The 19,940-nt window shown below is 38.7% G+C and overlaps 1 protein-coding gene and 1 pseudogene across 1 annotated transcript; one reads left to right on the forward strand and one right to left on the reverse strand.

Annotated features, from left to right (window-relative positions):
* Nucleotides 1-8,449: 8,449 nt before the first annotated feature.
* Nucleotides 8,450-15,497, forward strand: TLR1 (toll like receptor 1). The gene is given in 4 exon segments (XM_039848848.1): nucleotides 8,450-8,517; nucleotides 10,346-10,441; nucleotides 12,769-13,885; nucleotides 13,888-15,497. Coding segments are annotated over 2 exon segments (2,379 nt in total). The 5' UTR covers nucleotides 8,450-8,517; nucleotides 10,346-10,441; nucleotides 12,769-12,835; the 3' UTR covers nucleotides 15,217-15,497.
* On the reverse strand, nucleotides 11,296-11,414 carry LOC120591375 (uncharacterized; annotated as a pseudogene).
* Nucleotides 15,498-19,940: the final 4,443 nt, after the last annotated feature.

Raw genomic sequence — 19,940 nt, forward strand, 5'->3', positions numbered from 1 at the left:
ACTGCATGGCAGCAAGGAAAGAGTCAACCTCAGAACTGCATGCAATGGTCCTTGGAGTGTCCTATACATTCTCTTTGACCCTGGGGTGACCTTTGTTCTATTCAACTTTGGGGCTTGGGAAAAAAATAGACAAGTTATGGAAAATAAAAATACCGTTTTTCTTCACATTTGAGTAATAGTTTATTAAATTTTTGACCTAGCTACACAAACATGCAGTAATTTGTGTATATAAAGAAATATATAGTCTTAGTCATAGGCTGTTGAAGGCCAAGACATGAATTTATCTGCCTGCCAAAAAAGTCAGAGCTAAATTTATTTGTAACTGGTTACTGGATAGAAGTTTTCCGGTTTTGTTAGAATTTTGGTGAATGCCTCAAAGCTGAAAAAAAGCACATTTTAAACAGAGATATAGAGCCACAAATAGCAGAAGAGATCAGTAACTACCAACTCATATTACCCATCTCCAGAAGACTAACTTAAAAAGGGTGATTAGAGAGACATTAAGTAGGGGTTCTAGACCAATGGAGAGAATGCTTTAGATTTCTTCCAAAGGCAAATGAGAGGGCCGCTAAGCACATGGAAGAGTAGCCTGGCAGCCCACTCCCAGCCTGAAAGCTTGCAAAGTAACAGAAATGCACAATCAAGCAAAGCAGATGGGGTATGGTATGAGATCGCTTGGAGAGCTTGATGAGTGTTTCCTGGAATTTTTTAATTTTTTTGGAGGGGGTGTTGTATTATGAACATAGAGATTGGAAATAATGTTTTATAAATGTAAGTGCTTTATAAATATTGAATGCATGGACAAGTGCTTCCCACCTGGAGAATTCAGAAGGCAGGCGGTTGGCTTGGGTAGCCCAAAATGGCAGAATGAGGAAAGAAAGGAAGAAGTGATTGCAGTCTGCCCTTTTATTATTTGGCATGGAAATTTTCCTGTGAGTTACTGGGATTGAGTTGTCAGGATGGTACCTCAGCTATCCAGACAGACTGTTATGCAAAAGGACTGTTAGGCAAAAGACCATGGGGTTAGGGGGAAGATGTGCATGGTGTGTGTGGGTGGGGGTTGTTGCAAGAGGTCAGCCAGAGAATATGCCACTTGCATCAAGAAACTGTGTAATATAGTATCTGCCTGAGGCCTCTGAAAAACTCACAGATGCATCTTGTGAAAGAGCCAATATTTGACTCTGCCATAATAAGAAGAAGAGGCATGATGACCTGTCTGTCATATCCAGTAGTTAACTACAAGGAGATTTGCTCCTCTCTAATACACTCTTCCCTTGTGGTGGGTGGCCTGGGGACATCCAGAATATAGAGAAGGCAGAGAAAATAGAGGAAGAGTAAAGACACTAACCACACTCTTTCTCCACTTCCTTATGAGAAAGACCTGAATTTGAGCCAAGGAGAATTTTAAATCAGTGTGAGGTTGGTGTTAAATTGTACTAGTCTGAACCTTTTAATGCCTGAAATAGAGGTGTAATTACTAAAATGAGACTTGTCACTAAAATCTATGGGATCTGCTCAAAATTCTGGATAGATCCTGATAAAGATTCAACAAAACCTGGTTATAAGGCAGTGGTTAAAGAGAAAAAGGAAGCCCTTTCCTTCTAGAATCAACTCAATCGATAAGTTTCAAAATTAATAATTATGAAGAAATAAGCTTTAATGAGATTTTATTGCAGTAATCTTCTGTCTGCATTAGTCCTTTCTTGCTCTTCAGAAGAGCACTTACTTTCCTTCACAGACCCTCTCCCAAATGGTACATTTTCCTCAGCCTCTGTTGAACTGTTTCCTAAACTAATAAACAAACAGATAAACAAATGAACAAACAAAAAACTCTCTCCCAAAACAAAAAGAGCAAACAACAAACTCTGTCACACATTCTAAATGATCATATATTTTTAAATGATTTCAGTTATTTTCCACAAAATATTGTTGACATTGAAAATATAGAATTTTGACATTTTAAACTAGAATTAAACAAAACCTACATTTTGTCACATATGAAAACCCTCACACATTTCAGACATATAAAAGCTCTATGATAAGAGATCAATTTTTTTTTTTTAGGTAAAGATTTTCTATCTCCAGGAAGCCTCTGTTTCCTCTGCTGAATTCTCCAGTTGCAGGTAGCAGATACCAACTTAAGAAAGGGGGTGCTTCTCTCAAGGATACAGAGGAGTCTCACAGACCCAAAGACTGAAACACAGCTGAACTCAGAGGAAATTTGGAAGCAGAGCCAATAAGCTCCCTAAACTTTCTCTCTGTCTCTAATCTCTCCAAGCCAGATCAATTGGCTGTGGTGGGGTAAGATTGAGAATTGAGAAGGCAGAGTGGGATTGCCTGCTTCGTGACCACTATCAAGAAAGATGGTGTATTGGCTCACTAGGGCTGCCATAACAAAATACCACAGGCTGGGTGGCTTAAACAACAGAAATTTATTTCTCACAGTTCCAAAGCTTGAAGTTCAAGATGAAGGTGTCAGCAGATTTGGTTTCTCCTAAGGCCTCTCTCCTTGGCTTCTAGATGGCTGCCTTCTCACTGTGTCCTCAGATGGCCTTTTCTCTGTGTGTACACATCCCTGGTACCTCTTTCTCTTCTTATAAGAACACCAGTCCTATTGGATTAGGACCCCACCCTTACGACCTCATTTAACCTTAATTACCTCTTTAAAGTCCTTATCTCCAAATACAGTCACTAAGGTATGGGGAATTGGGTCTTTAACACATAAAATTTGGAGGGGGACACAATTTAGTCCATAATAGATAACTACAAAGATAAATTGAAAAATGCTTTAACAGAGATTTTTAGTAGTCATCAATACCCATTTTCCTTTATTTAATACTAGAATGTGCAAGCTTTATCAGGGCGCCTGACAGCCCATCTAGAGACTACATTTTCCAGACTTCCTTACAGCTTGATGTGGACATGTGACTAAATTCTGGGCAATGGGATGTATCTAGAACCTAAATGCTGCTCTGGGTCATGTCTCTAATAAATAAAGGATGGGGTCCTTTGCGCCATCCACCTTTCCACCGGATAAGAGAACTGGAGGAGCCATCCAGAACCTACACCCGGAAAGTCACATGTTGAGGGCATGCTCCTCATTCTACCCCTGTGCTGCCCAAGTCCGCCTCTCACCATGCCCTGAACTGCTCATCTCTTGTGTGAGAGGAAAAAAAACTTTGACCTCGTGTAAGCCACTACACTTCTGGACCCTTCCATACAGCATCTTCAGCCTCACCCTCACGAATACAGACATTGACATGCGGGCCGCGATACAGACTTTGAATGTTTCCCAATACAAAAACCTATCATGAGGGGAGAGTATGCATGTCCCACTCTGCACCCCGAAGCAGAGTATGTGCCATGCTGACCAAGCCGCCGACATCTCTCACCTGTAGGACTGCAACGGCCTCCTGAGCTGCCTCCTTGCTTTTACTCCTGCCTCACACGCTCATCAAGCAGCAACCTGAGTGATTGTTTTTAAAGTGTAAATTTCATTAAGCCATTTTCCTGTCTAACGACCTCCCCTTGCAGTTAGAACAAATGACCAGCTCGTCATCATGACCTGCTGACGCGGTTTGCTCTCCTTCCTGTCTCCACCTCCCTCTGCCTCTCTTCCCTCTCTCTCCCCTGCCCACCACACTTCAGCCGCAACTGCCTTCTGGCTGTTCCAAGAATACGCCACATTGATTCCCATCTCTGCCACCTCTGCACCTGACATTGCCACTCCCTCCACGGAGATTAGCCATTCCCAGGAGCGTGCTTAGCTTGTTCTTCCTCTTCGTGTCTCAGCTTGAATGTCACCTCCTCAGAGAGGTCTCCCTGTAATTCGCAATCTAAGGGAGCATTCCCTACAGCCCCTCTGCACCACACCAGTCCCCTCGGATTTCCTTACAGCACACATCGCCTCCTGAAATTATCTTGTTTACTTGTTTTCTGTTTCCCACCACTAAACTAAAAGCTCCAGGAGAACAAGAACCTTCTATACCTTGTTCACTACTTATCCCCGGTGGTAAGAACAGTGCCTGGCCCATTGTAGATAGTAAAAATTTGGATGAATGAATAGCTCCAAATGGCCACAAGCATGAAATGTCTTCAAAGACCTCATTTTTATCTTAAAAACCCAAACAAATAGAGCTTTCTTTCCATTCATGATTGTGTGCAGCTGTCACATGTCCTCAGTCCACTACCACAATTCAAGAACTTTGCCTTAATATGTTTTCAGTTATCAACACTGTGATGAGAATACAAATTAGGTTCCTTAATTTTTGATTAGGGAGGGCTGCTGGGATGAGGCCTTTGGGCCACCGTGGGACAGCATAAGGGCCCTGGGCCTGTGGCCGGGAAGGCCCTTCAAAGGGCGGGCATAATAGATGTAACGTTGGAAGGGTAAGGGCACCATGAGCTAAGACAGCATCAGATTGGTAGCTTTGCTGGATGTGTTTGTTTTTTAAGGCCTGCCGTAACGATTACCACCAACTGGCTGTTTAAAACACCAGGAACTGATTCTCTCACAGTTCTGGAGGCCAGAACCCCCAAATCACGGTGTCAGTGGGTTGGTTCCTTCTGGAGGCTCTGAGGGAGAAATGTCCCATGCCTCTCTCTGTCTCTGGTGGTTGCCATCAATCTTTGGCATTCCTTGGCTTTTAGCTGCATCTGTCCAATCTCTGCCTCTATCTTCATGTGGCGTTCTTCTACAAGTCTCTGTGTCTTCTCCTTTTCTGTCCCTTTAAGGACATTCTCATTGGATTTAGGGCCCTACTTACTTCAGTAAAGGTACAGATCGAGTTGATCTGTACCTTTATTATAAATGCAAAGACCCTATTTTCAAATAAGGTCGCATTCTGAGATTCCAGCTGGACACTAATTTGGGGGGTTGGAGGAAACATTATCCAACCCACTACCTTGGGGTCGACAGGGCTGTCTCTGATAACCTGGTGACTCAGCTGGGTATAGCAACAGGGGAAAAAGCTATCTTGAGGAAAGAGAAGAATATGAAAGTAGCTGCTTGGGAAATCAGAGGTGCAAAAAAGGAAGAGGTTGGTGAAGACAATAGAATGGATGGGCGTGAGAGAATGGGGGACAGTGACTGGATGACTGGAATGCAAGTGGGAGAGGGTATGAGTTTTAATGAGGAGAACACAAAAAACAATACTGGAAAAGGAGGGAGTCAATTTCTGCTGAGATTTCTAGAGACTGATTTGATTAGAAAAAAAATGAGAATAAAGTATAGGCAGCGAAAGAGACCTAAAGAGATTTTTACAGCCGCAAGGACTTTCTGAGGGTTTTTTACTATAGTTAATGAGAAATCTCAACAGAGTCAAGTTTAAATATGACATACACACTTTCTGCTTCTTCCTCTCCCAGATCTAACTTTCTGACGTTGAGACCAGGGATGAGGGTAGGAAAGCAGATACCCTTTTCTATGATTATGTTGGTTAAGGTACAGGCTAAGCGCCAAACGGGGAGATTCCACACAGGGGCTTCAATAAGACAGAAATTTCTTTCTTTCTTAAATAATAGGTCAAATAAAGTCATGAGGTCTAGGATCGGTAGCTGTCTCTACAAAGTTATTCAAGGGCCAGGCTGATCAGCTGGCTTGGTTTCCCATAGTTCTTGTCTTCTCTTCTGGCCTCCATTCTCCTTCATATGTAGTCACACACGGTATGAAATCCTCCTGTGCTTTCTCTGAGTATGTGGACCAAGGAAAGCCGAGGGGAGACACACCTCCTTTTTCAGGTACATGACACCACAGTCTCTAATTGCCTTTAGGCTGGGGTTACACCAACAGAAATCTTCAGAAGAGTAGATACCAGTCCCTCTGCTCACTTACACTTCTGAACTTCCAGGGACACATGTAATGCTGTCTAAGGGTATTCACAGAGGGGACCACTCTTGGGGTGGGTGTGGGTGTGGGGGTCAAAACATCACGAAATGAAAAGGTAAATGATGGGGGAAGATACATCCAAAAAGTTTGACAGAGGGTTAGTGTCAGTAACATAAGTAAAAAGTATAATTAAATAGCAAAAATGTAGCCTTGATAGAAAAATAGACAAATGACGTGAACAAGTAATTCACTAAAGGACAAGTTGCCAATAAACATGAAAAACCATCCAAGATATTTATAATAAAAGAAAATTAAAATGAAACAATAACGAATTATCATCCTTCATCTATGAAACTGACAGATCTGTAAAATGTTACTTTTGTGGAGAATGTGTAAAATGTGTACTCTGATAAACTCTTGGAGGCAGGTAGTTTGCAACAAACTTTATGGAGAGCACTTTGGTGGGCTGTGTGCAGAACACAATCTATAGTGGTGATCTAGGGCTGAGGCGCACGGACAAGTGGAAGGTGATGGCTAAAGGGTGTGCCATTTCTTTTTATGGTGATGAAAATGTTCCAAATAGATTGTGGTGATGGTCACACAGCTTTGTGAGTATACCTAAAGCCATTGAATTGTATATTTTAAATAGGCGAAATATTTGATGGTACATGAATTGTATCTCAATAAAGCTTTTGCTAAAAACAAAACATCTACAGTTCACATCTAATTGGCAGGATATTTACACAACTTTGGATCCAAAACGAAATGCCTGAATGTGGAATTTGCAGTGGTCAGATTGCTACTGTAAGAAGTAGAGGTATGCCTAGAGTCCAACATATGGAACCTCTATTTTGAGTTAGCTCTTGGAACAGCTGTTAACTGAACTTAGGCTTGTATTTATTTTCATGGCTATGATAATGGCATCTAGTCCTGGACTATCTAATAAGGAAGCTACTGGCCACATGTGAACATCGAGCACCTGAAATAAGAGTAGTCCAACTGAGATGTGCTTGCTTATGTTCAAATAACCTTTATTTTACTTAATAATGACCCCAAAGAGTGAGAGTAGTGATGCTGGCAATTTGTACATACCACAAAGTAGCCATAAAGTGCTACCTTCAAGTGAAAAGTTGTGTGTGTGTGTATATGTGTGTGTGTATAGAAAAAAAAAACCATAATATACTCAGGATTCAGTATTATCTGTGGTTTCAGGCATCTACTGGGGGGTCTTGGCACATATCCCCCATAAATGAGGGGAGACGACTGTACTCTCTAGACCTGGTCACAAAGTCAAATGACTCTGGAAGCCAGTAACTGAATTCTCAGTCACAGACCATCCTCATCTCCAATTATGGGTCTGAGGGAAGAAATATGGTAGTGGAGGGGAGAGGAGATTCATTCAGGTTCAGAAATATATTTATAGACACATTTCCCCTATTAAACAAAATGTGAAGATATTGAGGGAAACGAGAGAGAGAGAGAGAGAGACAGAGACAGAGAGACAGAGAGAAAGACAGAGAGACAGAGAGACAGAATCACAAGTCAAAAGAATCCTAAAGTTCTTAGTTTACGGAAGCTGTCCTTGCTCAGTGTGGTGGAAAAGCTGATTACAGCAGAGAATTGTTTTCCAATTTGCTACTGGACATCAAGCAATGCTAAGCTAAGTACAAGTTTGAAAGGTAAAGCATTTTTCAGCTTTATTTGCCCATTTGTCGTTTTATTATTTTGTTGTTATTTTAAAAGACAGAGTGGAGCTATCAGATTGGATTCCTGTGTGTGCTGGTAACAAAGCAAGTGTTTTAGACCTGATCTGAGAAAAGAGATTGTTAGCATGTTTTTCACATGGAAATTTTTTTAAAAATCACTTTTTGAAGAAAGTTTGAAAATATCAATGGAAAAAAAAAATTGAATACTAGATTTTCTCTGAAAAAAAAATTTGTCAAAAAAGGCATGATTAGCATCCATTCTATTTTAGCATATGATGATCTTCCCTCTTTACAAATGAGTTTAAGCAGAACTTTGATCTTGACCTCTTCCTCTTTCCACCCTCAGTCACTTTTAATGGTGGACTGATCAAAAGGCAGAAAGAAAAGCAAAGCTCCTGAAATACACCCAGACCTGCACTCCCAGCTGCACCAGCCTAGCTACAACGAGAAGTGTTATAGATTCAGCCAATAATGATCTGCGGATTATTAACAGCCCTACTTTAATTCATGAGTATAGACAATAGTGAGCTGACTAGTGAAATATGGAGCCACAAAGATATGATTCTATTTTTTTTTATCTGAAGAGATATTCACAATTTATTAAATAAAAAAGCAACTTAGAAAGTAATGTGTGTTATTAATCCAATTATTGTACAATAAGCAAAATCAAAAGAGAGTTCTTATCTATTTCTAATTTGCTAAGTTTTTAACATGAATGGAAATACCTTGCCTATTCTCTTCATTCTGGGGGGTTTATTCTATTTTAACACTGATCTGTCAACCCATAGTTTGTATTCTACATATGAACAGAAGAAAATAAGTTTATACTTACTATGTAATATAATTTCAGTGGGACTCAGTAGATGGCATAAAAGAGCCTTCCCCCACCCCAACATTAAATGTGGTGACCAGTGAAATAAAGATTTGAGGAAGCACTTGAATTTCCTACAGACTACCAGCTGGGCACATGGGCAAGTTGTTTCGGTAAGTGACATTTTTTTTTTAATCTTATAAAAGAAAGTAATGACATAACTAGTCATCGGACACAAAAATCTCAAAGTCTTTATGTCTCTTGGGAGTGAGGGGTTTATCATTCTCTAGAGTTCATCTCAATACGATTTCCTGGGTGTTTTTCTAAATGGATTATTTCTGATATATACTTACTATGTTTGAATAAACATTTATTTATTGGCATCTTGTCCTAAGTCAGAAAAAGGGGTGTGTTTTCAGTGTGTGTGTGTTTTCTTGAATTGCACCTCGTCTTATGCATGATATACTTTCAAGAGATATATTTGAGCTGGGAGATGAATATTTGGGTCACACGTGTTTTCTCATGGTTTTCTTAAAGAGTTGATTTCAGGTGGCATTGCTCCTTATCCCGTCCTCTATCCATCTCTTTGTGATGAGAATGCTGAGGAAAATGGGACCTAAGTGTCACCCTTGGAGGCAGTGCTGGCATAATACAACTCCTGTTTTTATGGGCAAGTTTATATAGTTTCTTCTCTCAGTTGTTGCCATGAGCTATTCTTGTCTGTTTATTCAGACCACTGAAACTGTTCTATGGTGCTACTTGTGAGGTGAAATTGTAAGTTTCCAGAAATGTTTCCCAGGCATCACCCAATTTGATCAAGAGAGTTGAAAGTGAGTGCGTCTTCACAAAAAGCAAAAGTTCGTCAAACCACATAGGAAACAAAGCAGGAAAGCCTTTCAACTTGTTCTAATCTTTTCAAAATGTGGTTAATAACTAGTTGGCCTGATTCAGAGAAGACTCCCTTAATATTTGCCGACTGAACTCAGTGGGCTAGACTGATTGAGTGGGCATCATCCATTAAGACAAGTTGAAGTCCTGATTTGATGCCCGCAAGTCTCTAAACAATGGCAATTCGAACATATCGATGCATCATATCACACACTGGGAGGAAAAACTACCATAATCACAAAAACTGGCATAGACACACCTAAAGATATTTTGATACTTTCAAATTAAAGCATCCTTTTACTAATCAGCTTAGCAAATAATCACTCTATTTGGTAGTAAAATAGTTTTAAGATTCTAATATAGATGAAATTCAGTGCTGGTTATTAGGACTTTGATTTTAAAATATTGATTTTCACTGATTTATCATTTGATATGTAAAATTTAAAAATACTTTGACTTCATAATTACAGGAAAAAAATGGTTTTATCAACTGACTGTAAATGAAAGGACAAAACGGTGGTTGAGCAAATAAAAGACAGTCGAGTCAATTAATTCTGCTAGATATAAAGCTGAAGCCACGCCTTCACTAAATGCTTGGGGACAGACAGTTTTGTAAATTTAAATCTTCATGGTGGTTGCTGTTGTTAAGGAAATGAATACAATATTTGTCTTGCCTGTGGTCGGTTCACAGTGCAGAGGGTCTTGTCTCTGCCCCTTGTCTCTCTGGTCACTCTCTGTGGACCATGCCTGACTATACTGATAGCTGCTTCCTTGAACTCTGCAGTTGGCCAGAAGGTAGAAACATCCCCAAATTTAGATCCAGGCTTAGGAATCAATAAGGAACCCTACTCGAGCCTTAAGCCTAAACCACTTTTGCTTCAACCTGCTTTTATCAGTTCTGTTTAGAAGTATTAAGTAAGCACTGGCCCAGCTAGTAATTGGATATCATTTTGATTCTCATCTAAGTACTTTTTGTGTGAGTAGTTCTTTCAGGAACTGGGGAGAAAGAATTGGGAAATTTCTGGGGCTTTCCACCAAATGCAATCAATGCCATAAAAAAGCTACTCTTATTTTAATATATATTTTAATGTCTGTGTCCTCTTTCCTGCACAGAGCCTTTGTGAGTGGTGATGGAGCGGGTGTACCAGGCCCTTTCCTATGTCAGAAGAAATTAGGACAACAAGGGATCACTGGCACCTCTGCAAAAGGGTGAGTCCAAGCGTCGATTCAAAAACTAGGTTCGTTTGCATATCTAAATTGGGGAACTTTTGCAACCCAGAGTTGTTTCTGGCACTTGAATTACAGTCATCCTTCAGTATCAATGGGGGATTGGTTCCAGGACCCTTCTCAGATACCAAAATCCTTGGATGCTCAAGTATCTTATATAAAATGGTATAGTATTTGCATGAAAGCTATGCACATCCTCCATTATACTTTAAATAATCTCTAGTTATAATATGAATACAATGTAAATGCTGTATAAATGGTTGTTATATTGTATTATCTAGGGAATAATGATAAGGGAAAAAGTCTGTACATGTTCAATACAGATGCAGCTACCTTAGACCTAACTGTACAGTATGTCAGCAATAATGTAACATTTTTTGAGTATTTTTGATCCGGTGATATAGGAGGGTGGACTGTATTTAGGTCCTACCCACTGAGAGATGTGAGGGGATATGCTGATACTGATGGCTTGCTCGTCTAATGCAGTTCTAGGGAATTCTGAATAAGATCCTTGAAAGATCAGTTCAAAGTATCTCTTGGGGGGTGAGGGGTGTAGCACTCCTTAGGTAACTTCTGAGGCATAAGTGGGTTGATAAGTAGTGCAAAAAGCATGACCAAAAACAAAACATTTCATAGGGAGTAAATACATATTTGATGAATTTTAAAAAGTTTTCTGAATGAGAGAAAACTATCCTCAAAACCTTTCAGTGCTCACCAACCCCTCATCACTCTCAGAATAGAACCTGGCAATGATCTCTACCTGGTACAGTCTTAGCCCTAACTCCTCTCATCCTTGCTCACTCCATGCTAACATTTTATTATTATTATTATTATTACGCCTACAGCACCTGGTCTTCCTAAGTGGTCTTCCATCCAAGTACTAGCCAGGCCCAACCCTGCTTAGCTTCTGAGATCAGACAGGATCAGGCTTGTTCAGGGTAGCATGGCCATAGACTCCATGCTAACATTGACCTCCTTATTGTGCCTCAGACAAGCTAATCTCACTCCCATCTCAGGACCTTTCTACTTGCCTTTTCTTTTGCCAGAAATGCTTTCCCCCTAGATCTTCCCATAGATTATTCATTCACTTCATTCTGGTTTCTAACCCAAAGCCAACTTTTCACAAAAGCCTTCTATGACTAATCAATCTGAAAAAACCACCACCAACCACTGTTACATACCTGCCATTATTCTTGATTAATTAATTTGCCCTGCTTTAGTTTTCTGTATAGCACTTATCGCTACATGAATTTATGTTTAGGCATTTATTTGTTTATTTTCTCTCTCCCACTAGATAATAAGCTCTTAGATAATTAGGATTTTACCTTGTTCACTGCTTTATCTCCAGTTCCTAAAAGATGGTGAGTATGTTATCAATAAATACTGATTGAGTAAATAAATGGATGAATAAATGGATTTTCTGAGAGACCATTTATTATGATCTAATTATCTTTGAATAAGACCAAAGTTAGGCACCAAACTATGTGCAGTAAAAGGTGATGTAAGAAGAGTCTGAATTCAACCAAATGGGAAGAGAACTCTTGAGAAAGCCATGGAAAAGTATGTCAAAGGTAGAAAGTATACTGGCTATGGATCCAAGCTTGAGTTCTAAACGATCTTGGGATGGTTGGGGTCAGAGGACTTTGTGAATATGCAAAACCATCTGTATTAGCTTTCTGGGGCTGCTGTAACAAATTCCCATAAACTTGGTGGCTTAAAACAATAAGAATGTATTTTCTCATGGTTCTGGAAACCAGAAGTCCAAAATCAAGGTGTCAGCAGATTGTACAATCTCATGAGCCTCTTCCAGCTTCTGTGGCTGTTGGCATTCTTTGCCTTGTTGACTATTTCACTCCAACTTCTGCCTCCGTCTTCATATGGACTTCTCAGTATCTCTGTTGTCTCCTCTTTTATCCCTGTCAAATACCCCTCTGCCTTTTTTTTCTTTTTTTCTTTTTAATAAGGATACTTGTCATGGATTTAGAAACCACCTGGATAATCCAGTATGATCTCCTCATCTCAAGATCCTTAATTAGCTCTGCAAAGACCATTTTTTCTGAATAAGTTAACATTCACAGTTTCTGGAGATGGTTGAGAAATGGACATATCTATTGGGAAGGTGGTGCAACTCAAGTCATTACACCATTAGAGGCAGTATAGTTGTTTATCAATATGTGTATTTCCCTGGTTTCAGGTTGTTTGACTCCAAAGAATGTAGCCTTCATTTTATGAGTCTCTAGCAAAGAAAGGTTTAATATTGCCCGTGCATAATTTAATGCAATCACTTAATGTGGATTTTTTTTTTCTAGGATCTGTATCTCTACCAAGATGCTCTGAAGAATAGAATATTCCCTTAGGAATGTCTAGTGTTACAAAATGACTAAAACTAATTCTACCGTGTTCCATTTTGTCATCATCTTCATGTTAACACTTATGATCCAATTATCTGATGAAAGTGAATTTTTAGTTGACAGATCAAAAACAGGTCTCATTCATGTTCCCAAAGATCTATCCCTGAAAACAACAATCTTAAATATATCACAAAACTATATATCTGAGCTTCGGACTTCTGACATCCTATCATTGTCAAAGCTGAGGATTTTGATAATTTCTCATAATAGAATCCACTATCTTGACATCAGTGTTTTCCAATTTAACCAGGAATTGGAATACTTGGATTTGTCCCACAATGAGTTGGAGAAGATTTCTTGCCACCCAACTGTGAACCTCAGGCACTTAGACCTCTCATTTAATGCATTTGATGCCCTGCCCATATGCAAAGAGATCGGCAACATGTCTCAACTACAATTTCTGGGTTTGAGTGCCACACAGTTACAAAAATCTAGTGTGCTGCCAATTGCTCATTTGCACATCAATAAGATTTTACTGGTCTTAGGAGACTCTTATGGGGAAAAAGAAGAACCTGGGAGCCTTCAGGACCTTAACGCAGAGAGTCTGCACATTGTTTTCCCCACAAGAAAGGAATACCACTTTATTTTGGATGTGTCAGTCAGCACTGCAGTAAGTCTGGAACTATCTAATATCAAATGTGTAGTGGATAGATGTTCTTATTTCCTAAATGTTCTGTCGAAACTTCAGAAGAATTCAAGGTTGTCAAGTCTTACTTTAAATAACATTGAAACAAATTGGTATTCTTTCATTATGATCCTCCAGTTGGTTTGGCATACAAGCATAGAGTATTTCTCAATTTCAAATGTGAAACTACAAGGTCACCCTGACTTCAGAGATTTTGATTATTCTAACACTTCACTGAAGGCTTTGTCTGTACACCGAGTTGTCAATAATGTATTCAATTTTCCACAAAGTTATATCTATACAATCTTTTCAAATATGAACATCCAGAATTTCACTGTGTCTGGTACAGACATGCTCCACATGGTTTGCCCATCCCAAATGAGCCCATTTCTGCATTATTGGATTTTTCCAATAATCTCTTAACAGACATGGTTTTTAACAATTGTGGAAACTTGGAAAGGTTGAAGACACTTAGTTTACAAATGAATCAATTGAAAAAACTTGTAAATATAGCTCATATGACCAAGAAGATGAAGTCTTTACAACAACTGGATATTAGCCAGAATTCTCTAGGGTATGATAAAAGTGAAGGATATTGCTCTTGGACTATAAGTTTATTAAGCTTAAATATATCTTCAAATATACTTACTGAATCTGTTTTCAGATGTTTACCTCCTAGGGTCAAGATTCTTGATCTTCATTCTAACAAAATAAGGAACATCCCTAAAGATATCGCCGGTCTAGAAGATTTGCAAGAACTCAACATTGCTTCCAATGATTTAGCCCACCTTCCTGGGTGTGGTAGCTTTAGCAGCCTTTCTGTACTGATCATTGACAATAATGCAATTTCCAACCCATCCGCTCATTTCTTCCAGAGCTGTCAGAAGGTTAAGTCCGTCAAAGCGGGGAACAATCCATTCCATTGTACATGTGAGCTAAGAGAATTTATCCAAAGGATAGGCCAAGTATCAAGTGAAGTGGTAGAGGGTTGGCCTGACTCTTACAAGTGTGACTATCCAGAAAGCTATAAGGGAAGCCTACTGAAGGACTTTCACGTGTCTCCGTTATCCTGCAGCACAGCTCTGCTGATTGTCACCATTGGGATCATAGGGCTGGTGTTGGCTGTTACTCTGACTGTCCTCTGCATCTACTTTGATCTGCCCTGGTATCTCAGGATGGCGTTTCAGTGGACCCGGACCCGGCGCAGGGCTAGGAGCGTACCTTCAGATGAACTGCAAAAAACTCTCCAGTTCCACGCTTTTGTTTCATATAGTGGGCATGATTCTTTCTGGGTAAAGAATGAATTACTACCAAACCTAGAAAAAGAAGGTATACGGATTTGTCTCCATGAGAGAAACTTTGTTCCTGGCAAGAGCATTGTAGAAAATATCATAAACTGCATTGAGAAGAGTTACAAGTCCATCTTTGTTTTGTCTCCCAACTTTGTTCAGAGTGAGTGGTGCCATTATGAACTCTACTTTGCCCATCACAATCTCTTTCATGAAGGATCTAATAACTTGATCCTAATCTTGCTGGAACCCATTCCAAAGTATTCAATTCCTAGCAACTATCACAAGCTCAAAACTCTCATGGCACAGAGAACCTATTTGGAATGGCCCAAAGAGAAGAGCAAACATGGACTTTTTTGGGCTAACCTAAGAGCATCCATTCTTATTAAGTTGATGGAGCAAGCGAAGGAAATAGATCACACATATAGCTAAAAATATTCCCCTTTTCACTGTTGCTGCTTTTGGAAGTTCCAGCGATGCCTTCGTTTTGCATCAACACAAATCTAAACACAATTCTGAATTTATAAAATAGATAAAAATGCATACTTTCAGGCCTCAGTTCACCACGTATATGTGGTAACAAAAATTAATGAAATGATATAATTTTGATTTAAACAGTTACTTTCTAACACAAGAGAGATTCACCTGTTTCTTTGCTGGGATGGAATTCATTGTCCTTATCATCTAATTAAGAGAAGCACCTTACACATATAACTTCAAACAACTTCAGTGAAATATGTTCCTGTGTGCCAGCGTTAATGTTAGACAACTCCATGCCTTTATGCCTGTAGCCGATTTCTGTAGCCGTTGGTGCATTCCTCGCTTCCACTCAGCATTTGCCTCTCCACGTTGAAGACTGCCTATTGCTAATGCTGGAGACGCTTTGCCTGAGGGGCTTCCTGACCGTGAGCACCTGCTTGGCCCACATAATGGGCGATTCAGAAGTCCTGGAGGCCGTGCTAGAGACCAGCCCTCCACCAATATCAGAGAAGGAATTGGTGGGCAAACATCTCAACTTTCTTTCCTGTTTTAGGTGGAGTGAATCTGGGGTTGTACTTTACATTCTTAGACCTAAGTCCCCCAGTAGGAATTCTGATTCTCCACTGTAGAAATAACTTGATAAAGCATTCTTTATTGGCTTCGTTTCTATTCTTATCTCATATCCTCATTCTTTCAAGGGTGTTTGCTGGGATCACCTCTGAAATAAATGACTTTTAGTTGAATATTTGTCTCAGGGTCTGCATCTGGGGGAACCCAGACCAAGAGTCTGTTACATCTCAGTCTGAGTCTGGTTTCCTGTGGCTGGAGGTCACACCTGTCAGAATGGCTATCATCGATAAATCAAAAATCAACAAATGTTAGTGGGGATGTGGAGAAAAGGGAACCCTTGTGCCCTGTTGGTGGGATTGCAAATTGGTGTAACCACTATGGGAAACGGTTTGGAGGTTTCTCAAAAAATTAAAAATAGAACTATTTTATGACCCAGCAATCACACTTCTGGGTATTTATCCAAATAAGTAAGTAAGTAAGTAAGTAAGTAAGTAAGTAAGTAAATAAATAAAAATGAATGAATGAATAAATAAATAAATAAAGCCCTAAAACACTAATTCGAAAAGATATATGCATCCCTATGTTCATTGCAGCATTATTTACAATAGCCAAGATATGGAAACAATCTAAGTGCCCATCAATAGATGATTGGATAAAGAAGTGGTACATATACACAATGAAATATTACTCAGCCATAAAGAATGAAATCTTACCATTTACAATGACATGGATGGAGCCAGAGAATATTATGCTAAATGAAATAAGTCAGACAGAGAAAGGCAAATGCCATATTTTATTTATATGTGGAATCTAAAGAACAAACTAATTAAACAAACAAAACAAAAACAGAATCACAGATATAGAGAACAAATTGGTAATTGCCAGATAGTAGGGTATTTGGGGGGCTGGGTGAAAAAGGTGAAGGGATTAAGAAGTACAAATTGGTAGATACAAAATGTCACAGAGATGTGAAGTAAAGCATGGGGAATATAGTTAATATTATAATAATCGTGTATAGTGTAAGGAGGGTATTAGACTAATCTGGGGGATCACTTTGTAAATTATAAAAATGTTTAAACATTAGGTGCTACACCTGAAATGAATATAAAATAATATTGAATATCAGATCTAATAGAAAAATAAAAATTAAAAAAATAATAAAAATAAAATCATTATTGATTTAAAAGAAAGAAAGAAAGAAAATCTTAGAAGTGATGGTTTTTCCACTGAGCCTTGAAGGAAGACTTTAACTGGATTTTTCAATGTGTGACGATGAAGAATAGGCCACTCTAAAAGAGAAAGAAGACAGGACTACCTAAGCCTGTCCTGGGACTTGAGTCTCGGTTTTACTGAACCACAAGTTTTATGAAAAATGACAGTGAAATATAAACATTAAGATCATATTGTCAACAGTCTTGAAAATCAACCTATGGAGTTAGAACTTAGGGATATAGGAAAGTCATCATTTAAACATCTATGAACATAACATTAGAAAGCAAATTGAAAGTATGAAATATATTCTAAAAATATATGAAAGCTGTTATTCCATAATGGAAGGTGCAAACAGAAATGGATTTTCCTGTTTTTCTCTCAGGTGATTTCACTTCCTGTATTGAACTTCAAGATTTCATAACCAAGTTTCAATTGCTCAGCACTACTTTGCTTTAGTTTTCTAGGGCTGATGAGACCAAGCACGGCAACCTAGGTGTCCGAAACAACAGAAGTTTACTATCTCACAGTTCCGAAGGCTCGAAGTCTAATAGCAAGGTGTTGGTGAGGGAAAACCTGTTCTCCACTTCTTTTCCTTGGCTTATGGAAACTCTTAGAAATTCTCTTAGCATATTTTCTATTGCTTCAATTTCTTTGTGAGGGGGCGGGCGGGGGGGAGTGGCAGGTGGGACTCTCATATTTAAGTTCTAAGAAGAACTTACGCCCGTCTTCCCTCTACGCTTGTCTGTGTCCAAATTTCTTTTATTTATAAGGACACCAATTATCGGATTCGAGCCTATCCTAATGACCTCATTTTCACTAACAACAGATACAATAACCCTTTTTCCAAATAAGGTCGCATTCTGAGGGACTGGGGTTTAGGACTCAAACAAATGAATTTTGCAAGATACAGTTCAATTCATTACATCTTGCAAATCTTAAAAAAATTATTTAAAGGGAAACATGAAGTCAATTAAAGTTTATCTAACAAATCTAAAGATTTTGAGAAGAGAAGTTAGATTGATCCTATATACAAATACCTGATCTCATAAGTAATTTTAAGGAGGCTACCAGAAGGTCAAAGTTCTATTGGTGGAGTTTCCTACCAAAGAGTTCCAAGTTGGGAGATGAAATATTCAGGTCAAAGTATGAATACATATATAGTAATGAAGTTAAGAAAGATTTCACAAGTAAAATTAAAGGAAATATTGCAGAATAGGTAAATTTGCCAGCTCTGATTCAGAATGTCTGGGTTTCAATTCTAACTCCATCACTTAATTATGAATGACCTTGGACAATTTACTTAAACTTTCTAAGTCTAAGTTTCACTATTTGTAAAATGTACCTTTAGAGCAGCTAGCCTCTACCTTTAGATTTCTAAGTATGATTTAAAGACTAGTCACAGTATGTTTCCCCAAACTGGGTGAAGGAAACTCATAATACACCAAAACCCCTCTCCAAAATTCTTTTAACCTTTAACTCCTCTCAGATCCTCTGACGCCTTTTATTGGTTAGAAGTCAGCAATTGGTTGTAAAACCAATTATCTAGTCTCACGCCTCACTCAGGGGCTTTAGCTAAATTTAGAGTAAAACGGTTTCATTTTTATCAGCCTGTTATAATAACAAAATTGCTGTTGAATGGGCATTTTATATATAGTGATAAGAGGAGAGCAAAGTAATTTGGTGATATATATATTAAGAGCTTTAAAATAATCACGTTCTTTGACTTGGTAATTCTACTTCTGGAAATCTACCCTAAGGAAATAAGTTGAAATCTGGACAAATATTTGTTCACAATTGTGCTGATTCCAGGGTTGTTAACAGCGTAAAATTTGAAACACTCCAAATTTCCCACAATAAAGGAATATGTTCGTTTAGTGACATGTTTTAGAACAATTAAAAATAATGTATAAGGTCAAAATGGTAAGCTTGTGTTATGTTATTTTTATACAATTTAAAAAGATAATATATAGGATGTCTTTTATTAACATAAGAAAATGTTTATATCATACTATAAATGAAAAACATAGTATACAAAATTGTATGTACAAGATGGTTTCGATGTGTTAAAAATATACGGAGAAAAAGTTTAGATGAAAATATACAAAAAGTATTATCACTGCTTGCCTGTGCTTGGTGTCTGCTTTTGCTTTTATACTTTTCTGTACTTGAAAGATTTACAACCAACCTACAAAGAAAATGGGGTTTAGGGGATGAAATGGGCCTCAGTCGGAGCTGGAAGTAGTAGAGAATAAAGGTGATAAAGTTGGGTTCTTCACACTAGCATTCTGAAATGAGATCCTGGCTCAGTTTCTCTAAAGCTCCCCACCCTTGGATGAATCCTTAACCTCTTCTAGCCTCCCTTTTCTAATCCATATGACGGGCACACTAATGGTACCACTCTTATGTGTTTGTTATAAGTCAGGGGTATTGTGAGTGGAAAGCCAGGTCTGGCTAGTCACTCTAGGGGTGGCAGAGCACAGTGGGTAGGAGGACAGCCCAGAGACAGACCCCCCATTCTGAATGCTGCCTCTTCCACCTCCTTCTAGTGACCCAGAGTGGATGCGTTAATTCCTCTCTGCTTTGTGCACCTTGGATACAAAATGAGAATAATAATCATATCTGTCTCATTCTGTTGTTAGGAGATTTAAATGAGCTAATACATGTAATGTGCATAGAACAGTACCTGGCACAAAACAAAAGCTCAAAAATATTAGCTATGATGATGATGCTGAGGTCACTATTATTTTGCTACCAAATGTGGAACTGGAGCTGAGCTACTTATTATGTTTAGTCTAGATTGTCCTGGGCTAAGATTAAATAAAATCAGAAAAGACACAAAACTTGACAACATAAAAACTGGAAACAGCTGTGTGTTAAAACAAACGAGCAAATGA

The sequence above is a fragment of the Pteropus medius genome, unplaced genomic scaffold (genome assembly GCF_902729225.1).
Source record: "Pteropus medius unplaced genomic scaffold, Ma_sr-lr_union100, whole genome shotgun sequence".
NCBI classification, from domain to species: domain Eukaryota; kingdom Metazoa; phylum Chordata; class Mammalia; order Chiroptera; family Pteropodidae; genus Pteropus; species Pteropus medius.